The 22995-nt window shown below is 41.6% G+C and overlaps 3 protein-coding genes across 3 annotated transcripts; 2 read left to right on the top strand and 1 right to left on the bottom strand.

Moving 5' to 3' along the window:
• Positions 1–3127: 3127 nt before the first annotated feature.
• Positions 3128–7305, top strand: LOC311493138 (creatine kinase U-type, mitochondrial-like). The gene is made up of 9 exons (XM_084551693.1): positions 3128–3270; positions 3509–3707; positions 3790–3885; positions 3988–4209; positions 4331–4416; positions 5066–5189; positions 5304–5438; positions 5531–5656; positions 6965–7305. Exons 1-9 carry the CDS (start codon positions 3131–3133, stop codon positions 7079–7081), a joined length of 1245 nt encoding a protein of 414 aa, XP_084407819.1. The 5' UTR covers positions 3128–3130; the 3' UTR covers positions 7082–7305.
• A 2009-nt stretch (positions 7306–9314) lies between these two features.
• On the top strand, positions 9315–10365 carry LOC311492537 (CD59 glycoprotein-like). The gene is made up of 2 exons (XM_084550827.1): positions 9315–9528; positions 9688–10365. Exons 1-2 carry the CDS (start codon positions 9351–9353, stop codon positions 9855–9857), a joined length of 348 nt encoding a protein of 115 aa, XP_084406953.1. The 5' UTR covers positions 9315–9350; the 3' UTR covers positions 9858–10365.
• A 3028-nt stretch (positions 10366–13393) lies between these two features.
• LOC311492381 (corticotropin-releasing factor-binding protein-like) lies at positions 13394–21496 on the bottom strand. Its single transcript, XM_084550646.1, has 7 exons — positions 21036–21496; positions 20815–20902; positions 20166–20323; positions 18904–19114; positions 17612–17766; positions 14868–14988; positions 13394–14205 (listed from the first exon to the last, which is right to left on the bottom strand). Exons 1-7 carry the CDS (start codon positions 21381–21383, stop codon positions 14051–14053), a joined length of 1236 nt encoding a protein of 411 aa, XP_084406772.1. The 5' UTR covers positions 21384–21496; the 3' UTR covers positions 13394–14050.
• Between the last annotated feature and the right edge of the window lie 1499 nt (positions 21497–22995).

The raw sequence follows: 22995 nt of genomic DNA, 5'->3' as shown, positions 1-22995 counted from the left end.
AAGGAGAGACTGATTCAATAAATAATCGACTTCATTTCAGATATTAAGGCTACCAATATAAATATCAAAATGAGATTTCAACAAGAATCTGGGACATTGTTGAATCTTGTTTCAGTGAGAACCAGTCTTGCTGCTGTCTGTGTTTGTTGCAGGGACTGATCCGACAGCGGTGGGTAAGGAGTGAGACAGGCCAGACGGAGTCAGAGTGGGTGAAAGAGAAAAATGGCATGGTGTGAATCTCAAGACAAGTTGAGCAAGTGTTTGGAAGGCGATGAAGTCATCATTGAAAGTGACGTCAAAGACATGTGCCAAGTTGTTACTGTAGGATCTGCTGTCAGTTTTAGTGCAGATACGCCGACTGCAGGGTGGCAGTAGTAGGCTGCAGGCTCTCAGTAGGGATTTTAGAGCAACTCAACCAACACAACTTCTGTTTCTGGGCGACAGATACAGAAGCTGACAGACAGTGACAGTTAAAGTTTATGATAACGCTGGGAACGTTGACTTTCCAGATAAACGTAGACACACTGTAGCTTAGTGAATACTAGGAAAACGTATCTGTAATGCATATACTACAGAATGATGAATATAATTAACAGTATAGTTTTAGTCTGGTCTCTCCGTGAGTACTATTGCACCTCCTCTGGAAACATTAGCTTGTTTTCCCTCTCTGTGATAAAACTGGACTTTGCATTGTGTTATATAAAGCTACAATCAAACTGTGAACCTTCGTATGTGGATTCCATCTGAGCACGGCCTACATAGATAAGATAACCATGACCCAAATTTGGATTACTGTAAACGGGCCCAACAACGTGCATGCAGCAACATAATTATAATTACTTTACAACTAAGCGACGGGAATTGTCAGACAGAGTTATGCATGTCTTAGATGGCTTATATTTTGAGATACACTATCATCACAGAGAACTTGCCTAAATAGTTCCTAATGGTCAAAAACTCCACGGACAATATTCAGTTCACACTGTCAAAGCTAGTCGTCCAAACCAAAAAATTATAAAACCTTACAGAGAGCTTGAATATGAAAGCATCCATGTGCATGAAGGTGTAGGCAGACACAATGACTGACAGAAGAAAGAGGATTTCCTGTGTGTTGCCCAGTGAGAGGCTAATCCTGAGCCCGTTGCTCCATCTCTCCCTGATCCAGTCCCCGTTCTTCAGTCTGCTCTCAATTTGCAGATCGAGCCTCTTGAGACTGAGCTGCAGGAAACGCTCTGGCCCTCTCGCACCTCCAGTCTTCAGCTATTCTGAGGTGAGTGATGGTCTTCTAACTTCTTCTAACACCTCTATTTATATGTGCTTCTTCCTTGCTCATGCGCGAACACTTTTCCCGTGGAGAAGTGAATTCTTTTTATGTCAGACTGACAGAGGCAATAAGCATTGAAACATTTCAAATATTCTGCCATAGAAATAATGCTTTTGCTTGAAACTCTGCACACAGACAACCTTTTGTTCCATACTGTCTCCTCAGAGGAGTACTGTATAGCCTACACAGCAGCCACTTGCATTAGGTCCTCTTAAGCAGGGAGCAGTAATCTGTCAATAAGTATTCAGCTTAATTTTACTCTTCATCAAACCTCCAGCAGGGTCCCCGTTCAACTACCATCATATCTTCCCACACAAACATCACTTTACAGTCTTCCCACTTTTCATGAATGTTCAGAAGATACAGATGCGTCCCATCTCTGCTTTCACTTCTTTATTTAATCATTAAATCTCTGATGGGAATCCCTCTAATCCCACCTTTTCCACACTATTTAAAGTGTCCTCCTTCCTCTGACCTGACCTCACTTCATCCCTCTTCTAACTCCTTCCTTTTTTTCAAATCTTGCCGATGTTTTCATCCTATCCTCACCACCCGCCCACACATTATATCTGATTTCTTCCGGCTTGTCTTGCTTAAGCTCAGCTGACCACCTCAGGGCGTCGGAAAGGATCACGTGTTCGTCCAGAGCCGATGCCAACTCTTAGCAGGCACTTCAGCTTCACGTCACAAACTGCTACTATCTGTGATTCGTGGGTGGGTGATAGGGAAAGAGGGAGAGACAGAGAGGTGATAACTCTGTGTTATTAATGTTTATGCACATTACTGCACCTTTTTAATCCTTCCTCAAGAGTGTTTTTTATGTGCAACTGAGCTACCACTCCTTGTGGTAGAATAAAGTCTAAGTCTAAGGTGACATAACTCTTTACCCAAGACAGATATGGAATTTGTAATAATGTGCATCAGTATTGCTGCATCACAAACACTAATATTTATGTTTATAATGATGATATCCATTTATATCTACAGCATATCTATCTATGTTGGCTTCCATTTACTCCAGTTGTACCCTTAATTTTAGATATTTTAGATTTTTGTCCTTATCCTTTCTATTTATTGATTGCCAGGGTTTTGATAGAGTACCCCTCTCAGCATCCACCCACAAATCATGTGATCCCCTGAGCTGATGACTCTCTCTTAGGGTGACCAATCAGAAAGCTTCGGTCTGCGTCGTCATTAATCTCATCCCTCAGACAGGCAGCGTATCTGTTACTTAAGCCCTTGATAGTTTAATGCAATTAGAAGTTTTGTCTGAGTGTGTGGATGGGAGGCTGTGTGTCAGTACCTTTTAATTTATATGTAAACTTGTTGACCTGCATGACAAACAGAGGAGAGAACATCCAGCTTCAGTCTGGACCTGCACAAACTTTGATTTAGTTGTTGTGCGTTCTCTTCTGGGTGTCATGGTCAGAGAGCAGCAATTAAATAAGTGAAACAGTATTGCCATTTAAATACTTTAATTTACAACTTAAATATGCAACGTAAAGGCCTGAATAATCATGAAATTTTGTAGGGTTGTAGCACGAACACTCAGCTACAGATTGTTTTCTGTCTGCTCTCATCTATGCTCTGCACTGTCTGGTTTAATAATCTGATTCCCAATTATCAACTTCCTCTGAATGCCATCTGTGACCTTTAGACAGGACGCTGGTGAAGTTCAGACTCGGTTAAACCAGTAGATCAGTGTGTTACAGCGTGAGTGTGAATCACACGTTATAAATTCCTGGAAAGTAATTTTTTTCCCTCTGACCTTTTACCAGATTAAAAAAAAAAACTGCGCACATTACCATGGCAAACTCTTTCACCCGCATGATCTCTGGCCGTAACACGGCAGTGATTTTGGCCATCGGAGCTGGGAGTCTGGCATCTGGATACCTCCTCAGTGACAGCACTGCTGCTGCTGAGAAGAGGAGGCTCTATCCACCCAGGTACATGAGTATGAATCTGTGTGTGTGCATTTGTGGGGACTGTAAAGAAAAAAGAGATATATTTGTGTGTTTTCTTTCACTGCAAATTACACCAGGAGAAAGTAGAATATGTATTTATATACCATAGATATTTAGTAAGGTGCAATTTCTTTGCTTGTATGTCCATACCCCATACACACTAAATTAAACTTAATTGCCAAACATGAAGTTAGCTTAATAAGTTGATAACTTTCTACAGCGCAGACTTCCCTGACCTGAGGAAGCACAACAACTGCATGGCAGCAGCCCTGACCCCAACCATTTATGCACGCCTGAGAGACAAGACAACACCCAACAACTGGACCCTGGACCAGTGCATCCAGACCGGAGTGGACAACCCTGGACACCCCTTCATCAAGACTGTGGGCATGGTAGCTGGAGATGAGGAGAGCTACGAGGTTCGAGATAACACCTGTGGCATAATTAGTTATAGTTTTTGTGTCTTTACAAATGAGTGCTTGATTTTTATTTTCCCATCAGGTGTTTGCTGAGCTCTTCGACCCTGTTATTAAGGATAGACACAACGGCTATGACCCTCACACAATGAAGCACCCCACTGACCTGGATGCTTCCAAGGTTATAACAACAAATCTCTACACCCCTTTGCTCTCGTTCCATCACATTGTCTCGAAAACCTACGCCTACACACAGTAATCTTGATGCTTCCTGCTACCTCAGGTCACCTCAGGATTTTTTGATGAACGTTATGTGTTGTCATCTCGCGTCCGCACCGGTCGCAGCATCCGCGGGCTGAGCCTTCCCCCTGCGTGCTCTCGCTCTGAGCGCCGGGAAGTGGAGCGTGTGGTCGTGACAGCCCTGTCCGGCCTGAAGGGAGAACTGGCTGGACGCTACTACAGCCTGGGAGAGATGACTGACAGAGAGCAGCAGCAGCTCATTGACGTTAGTACACACACACACACACACTCAAAGACAAACGCTGGCTTTTTCTTTTCCAACCTACCTACTTTTCACATCTAACACCCCATCCTTCAATTCCTCTGTCCCTTTACTGGCCAATCAGGAGCACTTCCTGTTTGATAAACCTGTGTCACCTCTGCTCACGTCAGCTGGGATGGCCAGAGATTGGCCTGATGCTCGCGGGATCTGGTAAGACAGGGTGAAACTTAGTCTAGAAGAAATACTGTTTTTTTTTGTAGTTTTAGAAAGCTAGCAAAGGATGTAGCTAGTGTATAAATTGCCTAGAAATCAAATTTCTTAGGATACATCCCTTTGAGATTTGCATTATTCCTTCACTAGCGCTTGGATCGAGCTGGAGTCAACTAGATTGTTAATTTAGAGGGAATGTGATAGACATTTTTGTCTATCATAGCATTTTTGTATCAATGAAGCGGTCTCTTATAATTTGAAATCCCTTGGCATTAGTTTTTAAAACGCCATTCTGAAAATAATTGCTTCTCCAGACCCAAACTAACTGATGTTCCACTTTAATGCCTTTCGATGCCTTCAAAAAAGTTGCTCTTCACTGATCAAATTTAGCTGCTCAGCAAATTCAAAAAGTCTTCTCTCATGCCTGATTTCATCCTTTACCTCCACAACTCCAACTTCAGGGTCATTTCTTTTGTTAAAGTAGAGTTTTCTCCTATACTGTCCTTCAAACCCAGTGACTGTCCATTTGCTCTGATGAATGTTCGGAAATTGGAAAATGATTCACTTACACGACCTGATGCGTCAACACTGATACAAACATACTTAGCTTTGAGCTGGAGTTTAATTCTGCCTTTTTTGACCGACTCAGGCACAACAACGAGAAGAACTTCTTGATCTGGATCAATGAGGAGGACCACACAAGGATCATATCCATGGAGAAAGGAGGAAACATGAAGAAGGTGTTCGAAAAGTTCTGCCGAGGTCTTAAACAGGTGTGCATGTGAAAAATGAAGCAACGAGGCCTTACCTGGTGAAATGTAGGTTTTTATCCCAAGAAGCTCCGAACAAATGTAATATAAATTTGTTTTTCTTCTTGTAACTTCTAGGTGGAGCAGCTCATTCAGGAGAGAGGATGGGAGTTCATGTGGAATGAGCGTTTGGGCTACATCCTCACCTGCCCCTCTAACCTCGGCACTGGGCTCAGGGCTGGTGTGCATATTCGTCTGCCCCTACTCAGCAGGGTAATGCAGGAGTCACACTGGCAGTTCAGTTCAACTCAACTGTACACACACACAAATGATTTGAGATTTGTGTGGTGGTGTTTATGATCTAGGACCCTCGCTTCAAAAAGATCCTGGAAAACCTGAGACTACAGAAGAGAGGCACAGGAGGTGTGGACACGGCTGCTACAGGAGACACCGTTGACATCTCTAACCTTGACCGTCTGGGCAGGTCAGAGGTAAATACCTAGGGAATTAAGAGAGCAGCTAAACCGAGCAAAAGGCAAAATGAGCCGCAGGCCGAGAGAGTCACAGAGTCAGCCAGAGGAGAGCAGACATCCGCAACACAACAGGTGTGGGCTCTGTATAATCACACCCCCTGCTGTTCTTTAATCTGTAATCCAGGCAGGCAGCGATGTGCCAGTCGAGGTTAGTAGACTGCTGTTTTTCTCCTGAGCTGAGCCTTTCAAGCAGAACTTCCTTACAGGCTGTGTACCAACAGGCGCTACCATTCAAACTCTGTGAAAAGGTCATAGATGTAGATCAGGAGGGTTCTTCCAGTTGCACTAATTTAGGCAGGATTTGTGCATGTAATGCTAATTTAAGGGACGATTGAAGTTCAACTTGCTTCTGCCTCTTGCTAGAAGAAGCCCTTCTATGCATTTACATCTACAGAGCAATCAAAGCCAGCCAGATGCCTGCAAGTTGTTAGAGGATTTCATAACATACGTACCAGCGTGTTCAAGTAGACACAGAGGATTTACACTTAAAGACAAAAAAGTTTGAGCCCACTGTGGTTGGCTCTAGCTGTATATGCCATTTGCAAATAATTCATTCATTCATTTTCTGTAACCGCTTGTCCTCTGGAGTGTCACGGGGGGTTGGAGCCTATCTCAGCTGTCATTGGGCAAGAGGTGGGGTACAGGTGCCCTGGACAGGTCTCCAGTCTATCGCAGGGCTAACACAGAGAGACAGACACACTTGTGATGGTGGGAGGAAGCCGGAGTACCCAGAGGGAACCCATGCAGACACAGGGAGAACATGCAAACTCATCACATAGAAAGGCCCCAGTCAGCCCATGGATTCGAACCGAGAACCTTCTTGCTGTGAGGCATCAGTGCTAACCACCACAGCCGAGTTGTGCAAATAATTAAAATAAATTATATAAATATTTCATGAAAAAGATTCAAGATTCAAAGAGTTTATTGTCACGTGTGTAGTACAGAAACGTGTTTACCTGTACAATGAAATACTTCTTTTGCCATCCACCTAAATTCCTAACAATATAAAACTTTTGAATTAGAATATAAAAAGAGACATATAATACAAAATGTAAAATAACTAGTGCAAATATCCATGTGCAAACAAGAGTGTAAACAATGAACTGAAAGCTAAACAGAAACTAAAAAAGTGAACAGTGCAAGTACATGGCAAGAAGTAGTCCATGATTACAGACTCTTATAGACCACCATCACTTATTTCAACTCAGGAGTACATCCTGTGTAATCCTCAAAGACCTCGACTAATGTTATGTTTTGCATCCACAGGTTGAGCTGGTGCAACTAGTGATTGACGGCGTGAACTACCTAATTGAATGCGAGAAGAGGCTGGAGAAGGGGCAGGACATCAAGATCCCTTCCCCGATCTCTCAGTTCAGGAAGTGAACCTCACCTCTGCTCCAGCCCCAACCCTGGAATAGAGCAGGTGCTCCAACCGCTGGTCGCTAACCGTTGGTCTTACGAGATTTAAGTGGCATGCGTAGCTCCGTGCTAAAGTGATGTGCAGAATACATTCATGACGTGTACATGAATTTTAAACACAATAAACTCTCCTGATGAACAGAGTTGTATTGGTGGCAGGTGTCTTACAGTTTTTGTGGTGTTACAGCCTCTTAGATCTTTTCAGCTGGAAAAAAATAAAATAAAAAAATCAGTAGGGTCTAGTTACGATGCTTCAGATGTTTCAGATGTTTCAGATTTGTTCGCAGCTCCTTTAAAGACATATCTCCCACATAAGACACAATCAACTTATGTTTTGTTTTTTTTTGTTTAAATAGCGGGTTTGTGGTAGAAAGAAATTAAATCATCTTACTAAGAAAAGCCCTAAAAATTGAATCTTGTGTCAGCTCCAGATTAGTATTGTTCCTTTAGAGGGTTACCTGGAGATTGGAAAGCATTGAACTAAAAGCACAAGCTGATAAATGGTTTTAAAACTAGCTCCACCTTGCTCCTTCCACACTGACAACAGCACCCATGATATAATATCAACCACAGAGCCATATATGCTCAGAAACACTTTTTATTTGTATTAAATACGGTTTTGATGCACTACTTTTACATGTAACTGAGTATTTAAACATTATTTAATCAGTGCTTTTACTGAAGTTGAACACTATCTGTCAATCATATATTTATTCCCTCAGTTAAAGGCACAAGCAAACCATTACATAAAGTTTGAAATCCTTAGGTCATAAAACCATAATGGCATGAGCAAAACAGGACAATAAAACCGAGCCAAAAGTAGGTCACGGAGAAAAGAAACCACTCAAGTTGATCACTCGAGCCCTCCCACTGACCTACTAGTTCCTCGGACAAAGATGTTGTTATCAGGCCCTGGCAGTCTGCCACACTCAATAATACGGAGCTATATTGGACAATAATGCCATGACCTTTGCAACTCCATAATCAAGTGCCGGCACAAAGAAGACTCCGCTCTAACTGCAGCATCAGGCTCAATATCCTTCCGGTGATTAGATTTTCTTCTTTGGTTAATAACTATGAATAAGACAACAATATAATCAGGAACTAAGAGAATATGAGAGAGCCCGAATGCCGGATTACCCGTGGTGGTTAACCTGACATTCAGATCTCACCTGCCTCCCACACAAGGCCTTTAATCCGGACGCAAAAGGCCAAGCTCATTACTGACACACAACCGACCAGACAGGCCAAACACAGGCGGCTGGGTAGAACCATACATTTTCTTCTTATTTACATGCCTAGGCAAGAGGAAGGAAGGAGTACACTTTATAAGTAAAGGCATAGTGCCATGGGAAATTAGCGTTTTAATTATCTGGGTGAGTGGTTCTTTTAAATCCCGCTGCTCGGAGATCATTTCTGAGTCGCTCTTCCTTTTCTGGCAGAAGATTAATGACGTAGATCTATTAATGCTATTAGAGATCCACACTGAAGAGCTGCTCAGAAACTCTCTCTCTCTCCATGTGTGTATGTCTGCATGCCAGTAAAGAATTATTGCTGCAATTACAACGATTTGAAAGAGGCTAAGATTTAATTGATAGATGCTAAAACTGGATTTTCTCGGCAGGAATAGACAGATGAGTGGTGTTCAGCTGGGATTTCAACCCACTTTAAGTGTATCATCAGCATCCATGTTTCTAGGGAGCCCGTGAGAGGCGAGTTTTATAGCTTCACAGATTTTTTTGACGGTTTACACACTGAGCGGTTAAATATTAACATTTCCTGGTGTGATTCAATCCCAGCATCACTAACAGAGGGCTCAAGTGTTTTGAGTAAACACCTTGCACAAACACGGGACAAATATATTGTTTCAACTGAGCAAACACTTATTGACGCTGGAATTCCTTTGGAAAAATGGACTGAAATGAAATGGGGAAACTTCAGAAAGTCATCGCCATGTACAATAAAGGGTCAGCACGAAAATGGAGCCGATGGACACTCCCCAAACACAATAACCTGCTGGAACGAAGCCAGTGTGGTGATTCTTTCTGAGGTTATAAAAATGAGCGGGGCGCCGTGAGTTGCATTTGATATCAGAAGTCTGATGAGTTGTTGATCTTCCACTCTCTCGCATTTGACCAAAAGGCATCAAAATGAGGCTGCTTGTTTCTCTGGCTCTCATCTGTATAACGCTGTCAGCAGGTAAGATATGCAATGATGGGCAATCAGCACAGAAATGACGGATGGAATTGATCAAAATTATTATTGTAGTATAGACTTTTTGATTATCATACATCTTCCTTTGCCTGCAGTTCACGGGTTAAGGTGTTACACCTGCTGGGGAGCAAACCCTGGCACCTGTAATGAGGTATGGGAATGTCCTCGTCATTTTGACCGCTGTGCCTCCACCATAAGTAAGTTTCATACCTTCACTTATATCATTTATTATATTTTGTATCAGTGAAATATAATGTCAAGCCTTACGAAGTGTTTAATCTGAGTTGTAGTTCTGTGAATGTTATATCATATTTTAATACATTCACTGAAACCTTTGTTGTATTTCTTTGGTGCAGTTTCTGACAATCAGATCAACAAACAATGCATGAGAAGCGATATGTGCAACATAGTTCATTCGGTGGGCATCAGATGCTGTTCTAGAGACCTGTGTAATGGAGCAACGCACAGCGGAGTCAACGTACTTCTTCTTCTAGCGCCTTTGGCCATCATCACGCTCTTCATCTGAAGCTTCACGAAGCACAGTGATAATCTATGAACTGAAAAAAACAAAAATGTGGTGGGAGAAGCTTCTTTTTGCACTGAATCCGTATCGACTCTGATGTCAAACGGTTCGGTGTAATTTCCTCCTATGTTTTCCTCGTGTACATATTCACCAGTTACTGTATAGTTTGAAATATTTGTACAGCGAAAATGCCGTGTACCAGATATTAAATGTTTTTGAAATGAATATTGCACTTTTTTTAAAATTCACCTGCTGCTCACATGCTGCCACACCTCTCTTCATTCAGACTGAATGCACTGCCATAGGTATGAGTCTTTTTGTTTTATTAAAAAATCCTGCCAACTAATACAACTGATCATAATCTATTACTTTACTTGGAAAAAAACACTACATGCATGGGCAGAATGTCATTCATCAGGCAGTGTGTGCTTATGGAAACCATGCAGTAGAGGGCAGTATAGGAGAAATCACAAAAATCTATGGATTGGTGAGATTATTGGTGAGAAAAACATTATGTATATGAGTGAATCACATGTCACAAGTGTATTATTATATCACCTAGCTCCCTTTAACTGTATTTAACTTAATATTGCAAATAAACAAGAAAAATCTGTGTCAGTTTCGATATGTCTATGTGGTGCAAACTTGGCTGTGTCAGGGAAATAGAAATAATTCTACATTAAATTTGACTGATAGTGATCACAGTTTGATTTTCCGGGTAGTAGTAGTTGAGATGTACAATGAATTGGCATTTTTGGGACTGTGCACGTCAGAAAGACTACAGACAACATGATCATCACTTCTTATCTCTAGTCAGAGTTGAGTTATTTCTCCGTGACTGCGTATAAAAAAAATCCTTTTGTCCAGTCGCCCTTGAGGTAATGCGGTTTGCAAATTAAAAGGCGAAACAAAACAACTGGAATTTGACCCAGCAGCCGCTCCACTTACTCCTCTGCAAACAGGAAGGAAAACATGCAAACTCGTTCTCCTGACCTATTTCCCTAATTAACATTTTAACCATCACAAATGCCATGATAGCATATCTTCTATGAGTCACGCCAATGCAATAAAGAGCTGTTTCACATTGTGAGCTAAACGTTTGATTACAAGGGACTTTGCTTTATAGCTTCTCTATTAACTAAGCGGTGTCAAACAAATGGCTTTTTATTACTGGACATTATATGGCAGCTACAAATTCTCAGCGGACTCTGGTCAGATGCACATCACAGCTTGAAAGATTCACAGCTGTTACAAGTCAAGTAAATCCCATTAAGCAGTGGATGAACAGTGTGTTTTATGTAATGCTGTTGACATGTTCTCTCCGGGGTCAGATGCTGGTGTGAACTTGAATTCAAGTTCTCTTAAGAGGCGCAGAGAGCCACAGCGCTGATTAATCTGTGTGAATGTCCAGTTACCAATGTCAGTACTTCTGTCTTTATTTGTCTTGCTGTGAGGTCAGCTTGACTCATGCTCTCTCTCTCTCTCTCTCTCTCTCTCCATCACGTAAAACACGTACATCACGGATCAGTGGGAGTTAATTTGTCGAGAGTCAAGCTGAATGATTTTTGTTTTTCACTTTAATGTTTCTTTGTCTAATTAATTGCGCAACATACTGAGGAGAGCATTGAATAGCAGTAATACATTTTCTCTGTGTATTCATTAACCAGTCCAGTGTGAGTAAAATCTTAAATAAACATAATTTCCTAACTCTGTTACTTCACATTATTAAAAATGTATGCATGCCTCATCCTGTGCAGGGCTGCACATCATCCATAAGGACTTGCGACCCCTTTTGGCCTGATGTGTGACAAACTCATTTCCAGTTCGCCATCACTGTAGGCCACTATAAATACATTACAGAGAAGTCAAGACCGCTGAAACAAATAATCACACTCTATTCCTTTCAGCGGCATCCAAAGCGCGTTACATTCTCTAATGAAGACTGAAAGTTGCAACACATCGAGCGAAAAAAAAAAAAAAGGACATCCGCTGGTTAATTGAATCATCACGGCTGAGCAGGTTTGAGATTAATTCCACGTAAGGAGAAGATCAAAAGCGAGCCAGTCAGAAGGATGTCGGGGGGAATAAGAGCACTGAGGCTTGTGGGATAATCCCATTAAGAGCTGCATATTCATTCAGACTGAGGATCCTCAGCTGTATCGCATGGGAGAGATCGGGGTTAAACTGTCAGTGATGGAGAGGGGTCACATATGAACCTGTAATCCACATTGGGTCTTTTATTCTGTGTGCTCTGTGTTAAGCCGTTTACATTATGGCTTTGATAAACCACTATGGAAGCTGCTTCAGAGTTCTTCTCTGGAACAGATTGGATTACCAATAAATAAGAGAAACATATACGTCATTGCTTAATACTGATTGCCAAGAACATCTTTTCATACAGTGGAACACATGTTTACATTGTACATATACACACACACACATGTATCACTGCGGAGTATATCAATGGAGTCCTGCAAGGATCTGATCTAAAATTAGACTTTTTGCTTTTGGATTCTTGATGCAAGGCGTGTACGTGCCTGCGCAAAGAACATTTTGTGTTAACGGTGTCGAGGCAATTCATTTTAGCGTCTCCTACAGAGGCAATTTATGCAGTCGGAAGGTTGTCTGCTCAGTGTCCTCTGAACATGGTGACCATACTCTACAGATGAAGGGCAATAAAAGGCCCGTGACTGGGTGCACATTATCATGTCATTATGTTAGCATGCTTGCCACGGCGACGCTAAAATGTTCAGCGGTTTTAATGTTCACCATATTCATTATGTTTGTGACTTGCGTTGGCATGCTAGTATTAGGGTTGCTGCTGATTTGGACCAAAGCTTCAAATGGAAATGTATTCGTTTGAGGGGGGCAGGAATGTCTGCACCAAATTTCATGGTAGCATATTAATTCCTGAGATAATCTGGAGCAAAGACGAAGAGAAAACTCAATAATTAATCTGGGACCGCTGATTGCATTTGAGTCTTTGTCTTGTCTGGACACATTTTGGATGGAATTAGTGGCACGAAGGCAGAGAAGACTAAACTAATGAGTGGTCTTCTAACCTCTGAGGTTGCCACTGTCCTGCTCATTTCCCAGAACAAATTAGTCATGTTCTGTATGTTACAAAGACCTTTGAGCTTAGCTGTGAATATTGTACGTCATAAGAGCTACTCTCCAGTTCACAAGGAGCCAGCGATGCACCATAAATCTGTTAGTCCACTGCCATAAAACATCAGGAGAAGAAGCCGCAATAGCCTTGACTGAACGATTAATCATACCTTGTATAAAGAGCAAGATTACCGTACAAATATAATTATCTTACATCAGACAGTGCTGCCTTACACTATGTAAAGAGACGTGCATTTTGTTTAACGGAACGGCAGAACAGCCGATATGAAGGCAGGCCATCTCTCTGTAAAGATCTGTGATCAATCCCAGCAATCCCAGTGATTTCTAAATCACAGAACCAAGAGGGGGCTCAGAAGTCTAGTCCAGATCGCCCGACACGCTGAAAGTTTGTTGTGGCTGCCAAGAGATTACTGCATACCACAGCTGTCAAAACGCAGTGCCACGTCAGGACATCGTGGCTTGTTAAGCGCTCGACTAGACTGGAGAACACTGCCGTATTCAGCGCCGAGGAAAAACTCTAACAATGGGTAACACACTAGTAAAACAAACACCAGGTGCAGTTCTCTAACAGAATCAAAGGAGGTTAATGAGGTGACTCATAAAAGACAAACATTGAAAATGTGCTTCATCATGCAATTCATATTTATTCTTAAACTGTCAAGGCAATATAAACAGAGGAGGCTGCAGGGATGGAAAAGCTGTAACTAATACAACGCAAGAGGAACAGAGGAAGAGTTTAAAATGAACACTCCTGCCAACAAATACAACTTATCACAGACTCTCATGACATGACTGAAAAGAAAGCAATATCAAGTCGACCGTCACCCAGAAATCTGATAGTATAGTAGAATAATTATTTAAATAAATATGCTCAAAGAAAGATTAACATAACAAGGCCTCAAAATAAAATATTTGGCAAATAATACAAAATACTTACTGACAGCATTAGTTAAATGAGACATTTTCATTTTGAAGTGGTATTTTTACAGAGAGATGGATGACTGTGTGATTGTGTGTGTGAATGCTCACAGTAGAGTGTGCATATGTACGTATGTATGTGAGAGATCTCATTCCACACTGCAGAAGTTGTCCAGACTGTTCTCCCGGGTCTTGGGAAGCTCGTTTTGTTCCAGTAATCGGTACTGGAAGGAAACTCGGTTGACGTAGTTCCCGCTGGACACCAGCCTCACTACCGAGTTATCGCAACCAATCTTCATCTGGGCTGAAAGACCACAACAAAGGCCAAAGAGAAAAACACATTACACTGGGGCATTCTTGTTCTCCAGTCAGCACCTTTTAGTCTGGTTGTGTATATGCTGGACTAATAGTTCAGTTAATTTAATGCTTTTCGTTCTGTGCATTTGTTTGCATTACACTAATAATTCAATGCGTAATATAAAGTAGTATAGATGTATAGTACATAAAAATGGGATTGGAAATATGGGACCTGCTTAGCCAATACACAAAAGGGGTTGAATCAGTATTTGCTACAAATATTGGATTTGAATAGCCAATATTTAGTGATTCAACGTGTGGGGATGGTAGTATTTTGAAGGATTCATCTACAGGACAATTATCTATCATAATACTAACACAGTCTGAAGTGTCCTCCTCATGAGATGACCCTGCCTCCCCATCACTGTGATGACAACAGTCATCTAGAGTGTGGGATCCAAACAAGATGCTGACATTTAAATTGAAGTTTTATTTATTTATTTATTTCAGCACAAATGGTGAAAATCCGTTTGAAATGAAATGACCATGACCATAGTAACATAGTGAATCATAGGGTTTAAGGATAGCGTACGTTAACGTAGCTCAGTAACGTGCAAAGCAGTAGATCTCAGATTTGCACAGAGTCCCACTGGATGGGTGCAGACTCACCGAGCCCACTGAGGGAGAAACAGAGGTCGGCCACAGGAAACATCTTAGAGGTGTCCACCCCGTTCCCTCCCAGCAGCTCAACGTAGTCACCTGAACCGGAACAGCCGGACCACAACTGTTTCTGTTAAGAAAAAAAAAAAGGAGGATGTTAACCAATAGTCTAACACACAGGTAGTAAGAGAAGTGGACAGAACACAACACGGAGACCCAAGACTAAAGAGCAGACAGCAATGTGCCCAAATTGCACTTATTTTTCTTAAGAAATTTCATTTTTAAAAGCATAGTTTATTAATCTCCAAATTCACTTGTCCTTCTTTGCACTAAAACAAATGGAAAAAGTCTAGAGTTGACGTTACTTACAGGTTATTATTCTGTTATGTTACTCGTCCGGCCCCGCTTGAGATCAAATTGGGCTTTATGTGACTAAAACGAGTTTGACACCCCCGGTCTAACAGGTCCCAGTTTAGTTTCTTGTATTTACTAGCGTATGCACGAACACGCACAGTCCTCCGGATTGATGGTGGACAGAGGTAATGTATGCCGTCCTTGGGTTTTATGCTATTCCGCAGATGACTACTGGGTGGCTGTAATACACCAAACATGTAACAATGCAAAAGATGCAAGGTTTTGACAATGCAGGATATAAAGTTTTCCAAAAAAATCAACATAGAAAAGGTTTAAAAATGAATAAAACTGCATTTGAGAGGTCTTAATTAGTGCATGGGAAATACTGAACGTAACTAAATGGAAGTTACGTTACGTGCTTGCAATGCTGCTTGCAAATGGAACATCCGAGCTTGTGGTTACGACATTGCGAGTTGTTTACCCCGAGGCTAACAGCTTAGCAATCTTACGATCGGGTTTAAGATGTACGGAATGAAAAGGAATAACAAGGAGAAAGCCACTGGGGAAATCAACCATTTGAAGGTTGTAGAACGAAATGTAAAACTTTCAGACAGGGAAATTAGTACCCTTGAATTGTACACACAACACTTGACTTTGGCGCAATTTTCCTCATAATTTGAGCAGAAATAAGAGGTTGTTTTATTTGGCGTACTCTTTATGCACAATCTATCATATTGTCAGCAGTCTGGCAGCCAGTGTCAGACGAGCTGCCAACATACTCAGGAGCCATCGTGTTTTCTCTTTTCTGAACATTATTTACACTTCTGCCCTATTACCCCATGCTGCATTATCCTAACTGTCATTAATACGATTTAGAAAGTTCTGTTTTCTTTGTAGTTCTTCTTATACACATCTAACAGATTAAGAGCAACATGATCATTCTTTTGGGGTCCTTTGAGTTGAATTCTCACTCTATTTCAGCTCTTGTTTTTGGCTTCCATGAATCCCCCCCGAGGGAAATATCTGGCTCTTCAGCTGCTAAATGCTCCACCGTGTTCAGAGGCTAATTGATTACTGCCTGCTGCAGGCATTAGTAACTCAAATCCAACATTCAGTATGCGGAGTTACAAACACCGGATCGTTGGTTTTCCTGGAGTAGCTGATTGAAGGCCTTACATAGTTATTATCCGCCCACACAACTCTCTTCATTTCCCCTAAGTCGACCTTCCGCTGCGAAGGTCTGGTTAGATTTTGTTGCACCTGAACAGAAGTGATGGCAGCTGAATCCCTCAAAGCGGCGGTGTAGTTGGGCAGCCCACTTGCCAAACACAACACCGATTTTGGACGACCCCTCTGAAACCCTGGATTACTTTCAATGACAACATTTTCAGAAAACTCACTGCCAATTTTCTCCAGCCGACAGTATGATATTATTGGAATATGGTGAATAGATAAGGTTAATACAGGGCAACTAGAACTAGCTTGTTAATGGAATAAACGGAGATTTGGGGAAATACAAGTATTTCAAGAGTTAGATAAGTAGATTAACAGATCTATTATGCCTGTATATTAACATTACGCTGGAGCAGGGAGTCTGGAAATTAAGCAGAGTAGCTGGGTCTGGTTTAAAAATACAGATTCTAGTCTTTGCACCAAAGCATTTGTAAAGATCTAACAAACACGATATTAAAACATTGCAGTTAAAGTTGCTTCTTATTGGCTTCTGGTAGGTGAACTTTGCTCCACTGGGCTCATCCAGCCCAGCTCCTACCCCGTTTTCCAGTATTTGTACTTACACTACGCCGTCTCCTGGCTGTAGCTTCATATTTATCACATAGACAGGAGAGTGGTATAGATTTCAAACTCTCTGGTAGAAAGCGAATGAACAAAGGTCCTTTTGATTACAGGAACATGGAGAAATCTAACAGCGAAATGCATTAGTCACCATAAAGCCTCTTTTTCATGGAAACGTATTAATTTGAATATCTAGTGCTCATAAATCATGTTTCCCACACTCCTGTTACTCACACCGTACAAATTTAATCCATTATAAAAGCTTTTGTAAAATTTATCTTCTGTGTTTGAGTCCTTATTTAAATGTGTAAAGGGCCCCTAACAAACTAGGCATGATGATCCATGCAGGTGGTACTGTTTTTTTTATATTTTTTAAACATCAACGATTAGACCAAGCAGTAGTAAGTTTCATATGATTTGCATTACACGGACAAACATATGGAAATCTCCTTACTGGCTTTACTGAGAACATCACTTTATCTCATCTACATTTAGAAGCATTATAATCAAAATATAAAGATGGATTTTAAACATAATTTTATCTCCATCTATTTGTATACGAGCTTCTGCATGTCTGTCTGTCTGTAGGTGTGTGTGCGTCTTACCTGTGGACTGAGCTCATTGCTCTTGGCCTGCCCCAGGCTGAGTTCCGTCAGTCGGATCTCCACGGGGTAGATGACAGAGAAGCTGCAGTTCTTGTGCTGATGTGGCATCACCATGGTGAAGCTGCCCTCCGGACTCTGAGACATGATGTTGCAGGCTTTGCGCAGAAACACACAAGACACGCGCACGCACAGGAGGAGAGGTTTCGAATTAGCAGCTCCCCATCACCTGAGAAACTCATTATTGACACCTCGCGTCGCAAATTGGACATAATCAAGGGTGACGGCAGGGAAGGGACAGAATTAGGACTGAGCATGGAAATCCAATTCCACTTCTGATGACAAAGATCAGAAAAATAATGAAATTTGAATTGATATCAGTGCGGGAGACTAGATAGGCAGCAACAGGAGTCGGAATACTTTACTCCTGCGGGCATGTTGTTCACTTAGCCAGTCAAAGCTTTTATCTATCATGGAGTATTTGAAGGCAATGACTTTTAACAGTTTAATACTATTTTTTGTGTTTACCATTGCCCTAATGTGAACAACATATGTTTTAATTGATTAAAAAGTGCTATTCAATGCAGCTATTTGTCAAAATTAGGAAAAATAGTTGTTTGAGAAACATTTGCACATGTCAGAACACATTAATTGTTCATTCATGCATTACACGATTATTAGATCTTTACATGCAAAGATAAACAGTGCTGTTTTACGGCCATTTTTTTTTTTTACCCAATTGACACATTAGAAGCTTTGATCAGATAAAATAAAAAGCAGTGATTGCAGCCAGCTGCCGTTAATGGTCAGTATATCCATAAAACTTCTCACGCTTATCTGGGATTCACGCCGCTTACCTATAGATAATCCATTCAAACTCCCCTTTCTTGTGTCAGGGGGGGCTTCCTTTGTCTGTCTTTGTGCTAGTGCCAGACAGTGATTGTTATGTTGCTTGACACAGTGTTAACACTGTGTTTGTCAAGCAGCTGGAAAACAGGTGCATCCCTCTCATTCAATCTCTTCACGTCGCCCTCGGCCTTGATTAATGCTCGACCGAGCACAAACATCCAGGAAGAACACACATGCATGAACACGAGCGAGGACCACCAGCACAGCCCCTATTTTAAAGCACATATAAGAGTAAACAAGACTAATCTGATTTAGATGCTAGGCCTTGGTGCTTATTTACTTGGTTGTTTACAATTTAGAGTTACTTTTTCATGGATGGTATTTCTATTTCGCTTTCAGACTTTCAGGACGCAAATTGACTTTAAGGACGTGCAAGCAGGACTCACGGAAAGGATTGTGCAGTTTTTTGACGGCGAGCGTGAAGCCACTGTCAGGGTTGTGAATGCGAAAGAAGATCATGGCGACATTCTGAGAGGAGCGGCTGGTGGATCCTGGTGCGGTGGAGGAGCAGTAGTCCGTGTAGCGCTGGTGCGGCGGCAGAGGATGGTCCTGACTGCTGGGAAACTTCTCTCCCTTCAAAACCCAGCCGTCGAATATCTAAAACACAATGTGGAGCGAATATATGAAACATCATTCATTACAAACTCCAATTAAAAATGTAGTTTCCTCAGTTTGATTTTTACACATTTCTCACATCGTTTGAGAGACAGGGGAAAAATAAATGCACTTTCAAGCTGACACTATAGTGCAATTGCTAAAAATAAGCATTATTTTAAAGTTGGGAAAGTAACAGCACCCACCTGAAAAGCTAAACACATCACTTTATGTAGGACAACAATTTTCCATTGTTGGGACTTTTCCTTTTTTACTTAAAGTAGGATTCGAAGAGATGGTCAAATAGGCTGACCCTGGAGGTTGCTGTCTTGAAATAAATAGAAAGAGAACATCTGGTGTACTGTTTAAAGAAGGACTCGATCAATGCGCCGCTCTTGTATAAATCCTGATTTAGTTAACATAAGGCAACATATTTCACTTCAGCTGTTTAATCTATGGCTATTAGCCGAATACGTGTTACATCACCATGTTCACTGTTGCGTTGTGACTCATGTTTAATTACCAGCATAATCCAATATGAATTTTCTTCCATAAATAGTCTGTAAATCTCCTTTAAACAGACATTGACAGTGGGTGCTGTTGTGTTGATCGTGTTCGTCCCGTTTGAAGGGACGTGTGCAAGTCAAACACAGCTGCCGTTGGGTTCTAGTCCACACCTCGACTCATCCTTCACATCCACTGAGTGTTATAAGATTCCTCCCCGCTCTTTCTCTCTGTTGTGCCTTTTACCACTTTGGCCCACATGAACTGAAACTGCTGTGTAACTGGCAGGCTTGGCTTCAGAACTTAAGCCGTCTCTTCCCACACTTGCTCTGGGTAATGTGACCAATGCAGAGAGAGAATCCAGTGTGGTGTGTGGCCCTTAAACGCCGCCTAAACCCTCTTTGGCGTCATTTTAATCAAACGGATGAAGATGAAAAAGAACTCTCAACTCTGGGTTTAAATAGCAAAGAAGCGGAACTTCCTGCAACCCAGGGGGTTGGGGGTGGGGGGGTGGGGATGAGTGGGGGTTGTTTTGGGTGAGCGGGCCAACCTTTATGAAGTCTCCAGCGCTGCAGTCGATGCTGACGTCAGACAGCTCCAGACTGATGACTTCACTGGGCTCAGCGATGATGAAAGCAGCACAGGCCAGCTGTGGGCGAGACGCCGCGAAGGTGAAGTAGCCGTCAGTGGCCAGCATGTCCAAGCATCCTGCAAACCACACACACACTGTGTTATGTTTCCATCACTTTAGAGGTCATTAAATTGTCTTACATCAGCTTCTTCAAGACATAAAGCAACATAACCACTACCTGCCAATAACCTTCAAGCCTTAAACCAAAGTTTCATAATGAAATATAATTTAAATCATTATGATTTCATTATGGATTTGGGTTTTTTCTATCTATAAAAGTAAAGGAAGCATACAAATGTATTTGTTTGACTTTAAAAGCACTCAGAAAACATGATTTTAGTTGAATTTAAGTGAAGCAACAAGATGTGTGTGCATGTAAGGATGCTTGCATGGATTCACTGACTGACTGATTCACTATCTGTTCCACTTACATGGGCACTATTGCTGCAATGGACAAGTCTCAACAGTGTTTCAAGTCTATTATTTAACATAGCATAGTTATAATTATGTGAACGGCTGTCGGTAAACAGTGTTAATGATTCAAGTAATTGTTTAGATCAGCTCTTACTGAGAGGTCGGCGGAAAATAAAGTCCTCTGATTCTCTTTTCTGGGCCAAACTGAGCAGAGAATACAATCCATCTGACGCCTCGTTGTCCTGGATGAAACGTGACAGAAACAAATTTTAGCTGCGCTCACCAAAAATAAATAAATAAATAATAAAACTTTGCAGACTGAGCTAATCAATAATTCCACTTTGTCTCTGCTTAACGAAAGTGAGTGGATCGTACCTCAATGTAGCGACTGAGCCCCATCCTGGACGAGAGGGAGATCAGAAAGAGGAGCAGCTGTGTGCGCAGAGCCACCGACATGCTGAAGTGCGTCTCTGGAGAAGTGTTTCCTGAAGCGGAGGGGGGAAATAACGGCGCAGTCTGCGAGGTGGCAGCTTTTATAGCAGCACAGACAGACAGGCCCACATAGAGGGTCACTGAAAAACACAGATCCGACTCCCAATGACTTTGATCATGTGTGAATGCCATATTACGCCTGATAGAGTAGAATAACTGCGTAAGACTTCGATTAGATTCAATTAAAAGTGGAACTGTAAACCTGACACATGTCAAGATTGGTTGACACATAGTGGTTATAACATTACTTATAATGCACAATGATCATGACAATGTACAGTGACAAAAACAAACATGTAAAGATAGACAGACAGACAGACAGACAGACAGATAGATAGATAGATAGATAGATAGATAGATAGATCATTTAACATTTAACAGCATCATCTACCATTGATGGATAAGTGTTGGTTCAGTGCCAGCCATGATTCATCATCCATCATCAGGAGTACTTTCAGTTAGCAAATAATGCCAAGCATCCATGTAGGCTCAGTAATTCAGTCATAGACAGTGGTCTGATTAACACAATGCAATGAGATGTATTTCATTTCATATATATATATATATATATATATATATATATATATATATATATATGCTTCTTTTGTGAGGGATCAAATGCTAAAACAAAGTCACCCCTTCGGGCTCAACCAGGCATCCAAATCACAAAATGGTTTTGAGTGGGAGGCCAGCGAGACGTCAGAGATTGGTGAGAGGCTGGTGACTGCAAGGTTGTTGCTTAAATCAGAGGAAATACTGACTTGAAAAAAGTTCTCCGATATCATACCTCTCTGCAGAAAGAAAAAACAGAGTTGCCTAAATGCACCTTAGGCCATTGACTTGGAGTAGATTGGACCAGTTTAAGTGGTTGATTCACTGTGCCGGTTACTGGCATGTGCAGGACAGAGTAAATTTGCTCTAAATTATGAATAAAGGATGTGTTTTTATGATGCATTTTGCAACATAAGTCTGAAATCAGCCAAGCAATGCCTGAAATCTGTATGTCAGATGATCATGACTGCGAAGGCTCTCAGTGATCCAGGTCATAGTATATCCTGGATGAATCATGGCTGGCGCTGAACCAAGACTTATTCATCAGAATTGCATCTTTTATAGAGTATACAATGTTAAAAGCTATCTTTCTTATTCTTCTCCACGGCACTGCAGTTAGTTTTAATGTGGCAGTAGAATACCAACAAACTTTGCCTTTGTGCAACAGCCTGCATGTCAGTGAAGTCGGTTAACATCCAGCTATACTCAACATCTTTCTGCTTGTTTTTACTGATCAACCGCGCAGCCAGAGAAATGTACAACAGCATTCAAAGTAATGATCTTCAAAATACAAAACAAGAACAAACTGTGGAGTGAGTCATACACTATATTGTGCAACATGAGGGACCAGAGTAGGTGCCGGAAAGGGGAAAGTGAAAGCCAGACAGAGCCAGAGAGAGCAGGAGGGAGGCTCTGCGATGTAATTTGGTTTGCGGTGACGTAGCAAAGTCATTTAGATGAGACTAATCCTGGGTGTCCGTGCTGCCATTGTGAAAGGTCAAACTCAGTTGTAGCTGAGTGTAAGAGATGATGATCATCCTGTCAGCGTTCATACACACATCTGATAGAACGGCCCCGACTTTCTCTCATTCACCCGAAATGAAGACGAGAGACCGTGTTTGCAATTATGTTGAGTTAATGATAGCTGACACTTCCTCGTGGTGATGAAGGTCTGTGAGGCCACACGCGGGACTACAAGCCAAAAGACAGAAAACAAAACAGTAATGAAAGTAATGAATAACATTTAGTCCAACAGCAGCTCGGCCTCTTGTCTTACAATGCTGATGACCTA

Source organism: Chelon labrosus (genome assembly GCF_963514085.1).
Source record: "Chelon labrosus genome assembly, chromosome: 9".
Classification (NCBI taxonomy): Eukaryota; Metazoa; Chordata; class Actinopteri; order Mugiliformes; family Mugilidae; genus Chelon; species Chelon labrosus.
This window is presented reverse-complemented; position numbering and strand designations above follow the sequence as displayed.

Excerpts from the sequence above, each read along its gene's own strand:
- LOC311493138 (XM_084551693.1), top strand. The coding sequence starts at position 3,131 with ATGGCAAACTCTTTCACCCGCATGATCTCTGGCCGTAACACGGCAGTG. Across the intron at positions 4,210-4,330 it reads AGCAGCAGCAGCTCATTGAC|GAGCACTTCCTGTTTGATAA; the intron begins GTTAGTACACAC and ends CTGGCCAATCAG. Across the intron at positions 5,190-5,303 it reads TCTGCCGAGGTCTTAAACAG|GTGGAGCAGCTCATTCAGGA; the intron begins GTGTGCATGTGA and ends TGTAACTTCTAG.
- LOC311492537 (XM_084550827.1), top strand. The coding sequence starts at position 9,351 with ATGACGGATGGAATTGATCAAAATTATTATTGTAGTATAGACTTTTTG. Across the intron at positions 9,529-9,687 it reads CCGCTGTGCCTCCACCATAA|TTTCTGACAATCAGATCAAC; the intron begins GTAAGTTTCATA and ends TCTTTGGTGCAG.
- LOC311492381 (XM_084550646.1), bottom strand. The coding sequence starts at position 21,383 with ATGTGTCAACCAATCTTGACATGTGTCAGGTTTACAGTTCCACTTTTA. Across the intron at positions 20,903-21,035 it reads GGCTCAGTCGCTACATTGAG|GACAACGAGGCGTCAGATGG; the intron begins GTACGATCCACT and ends CGTTTCATCCAG. Across the intron at positions 14,206-14,867 it reads TTTCTCCCTCAGTGGGCTCG|CCCAGATGAAGATTGGTTGC; the intron begins GTGAGTCTGCAC and ends GTGGTCTTTCAG.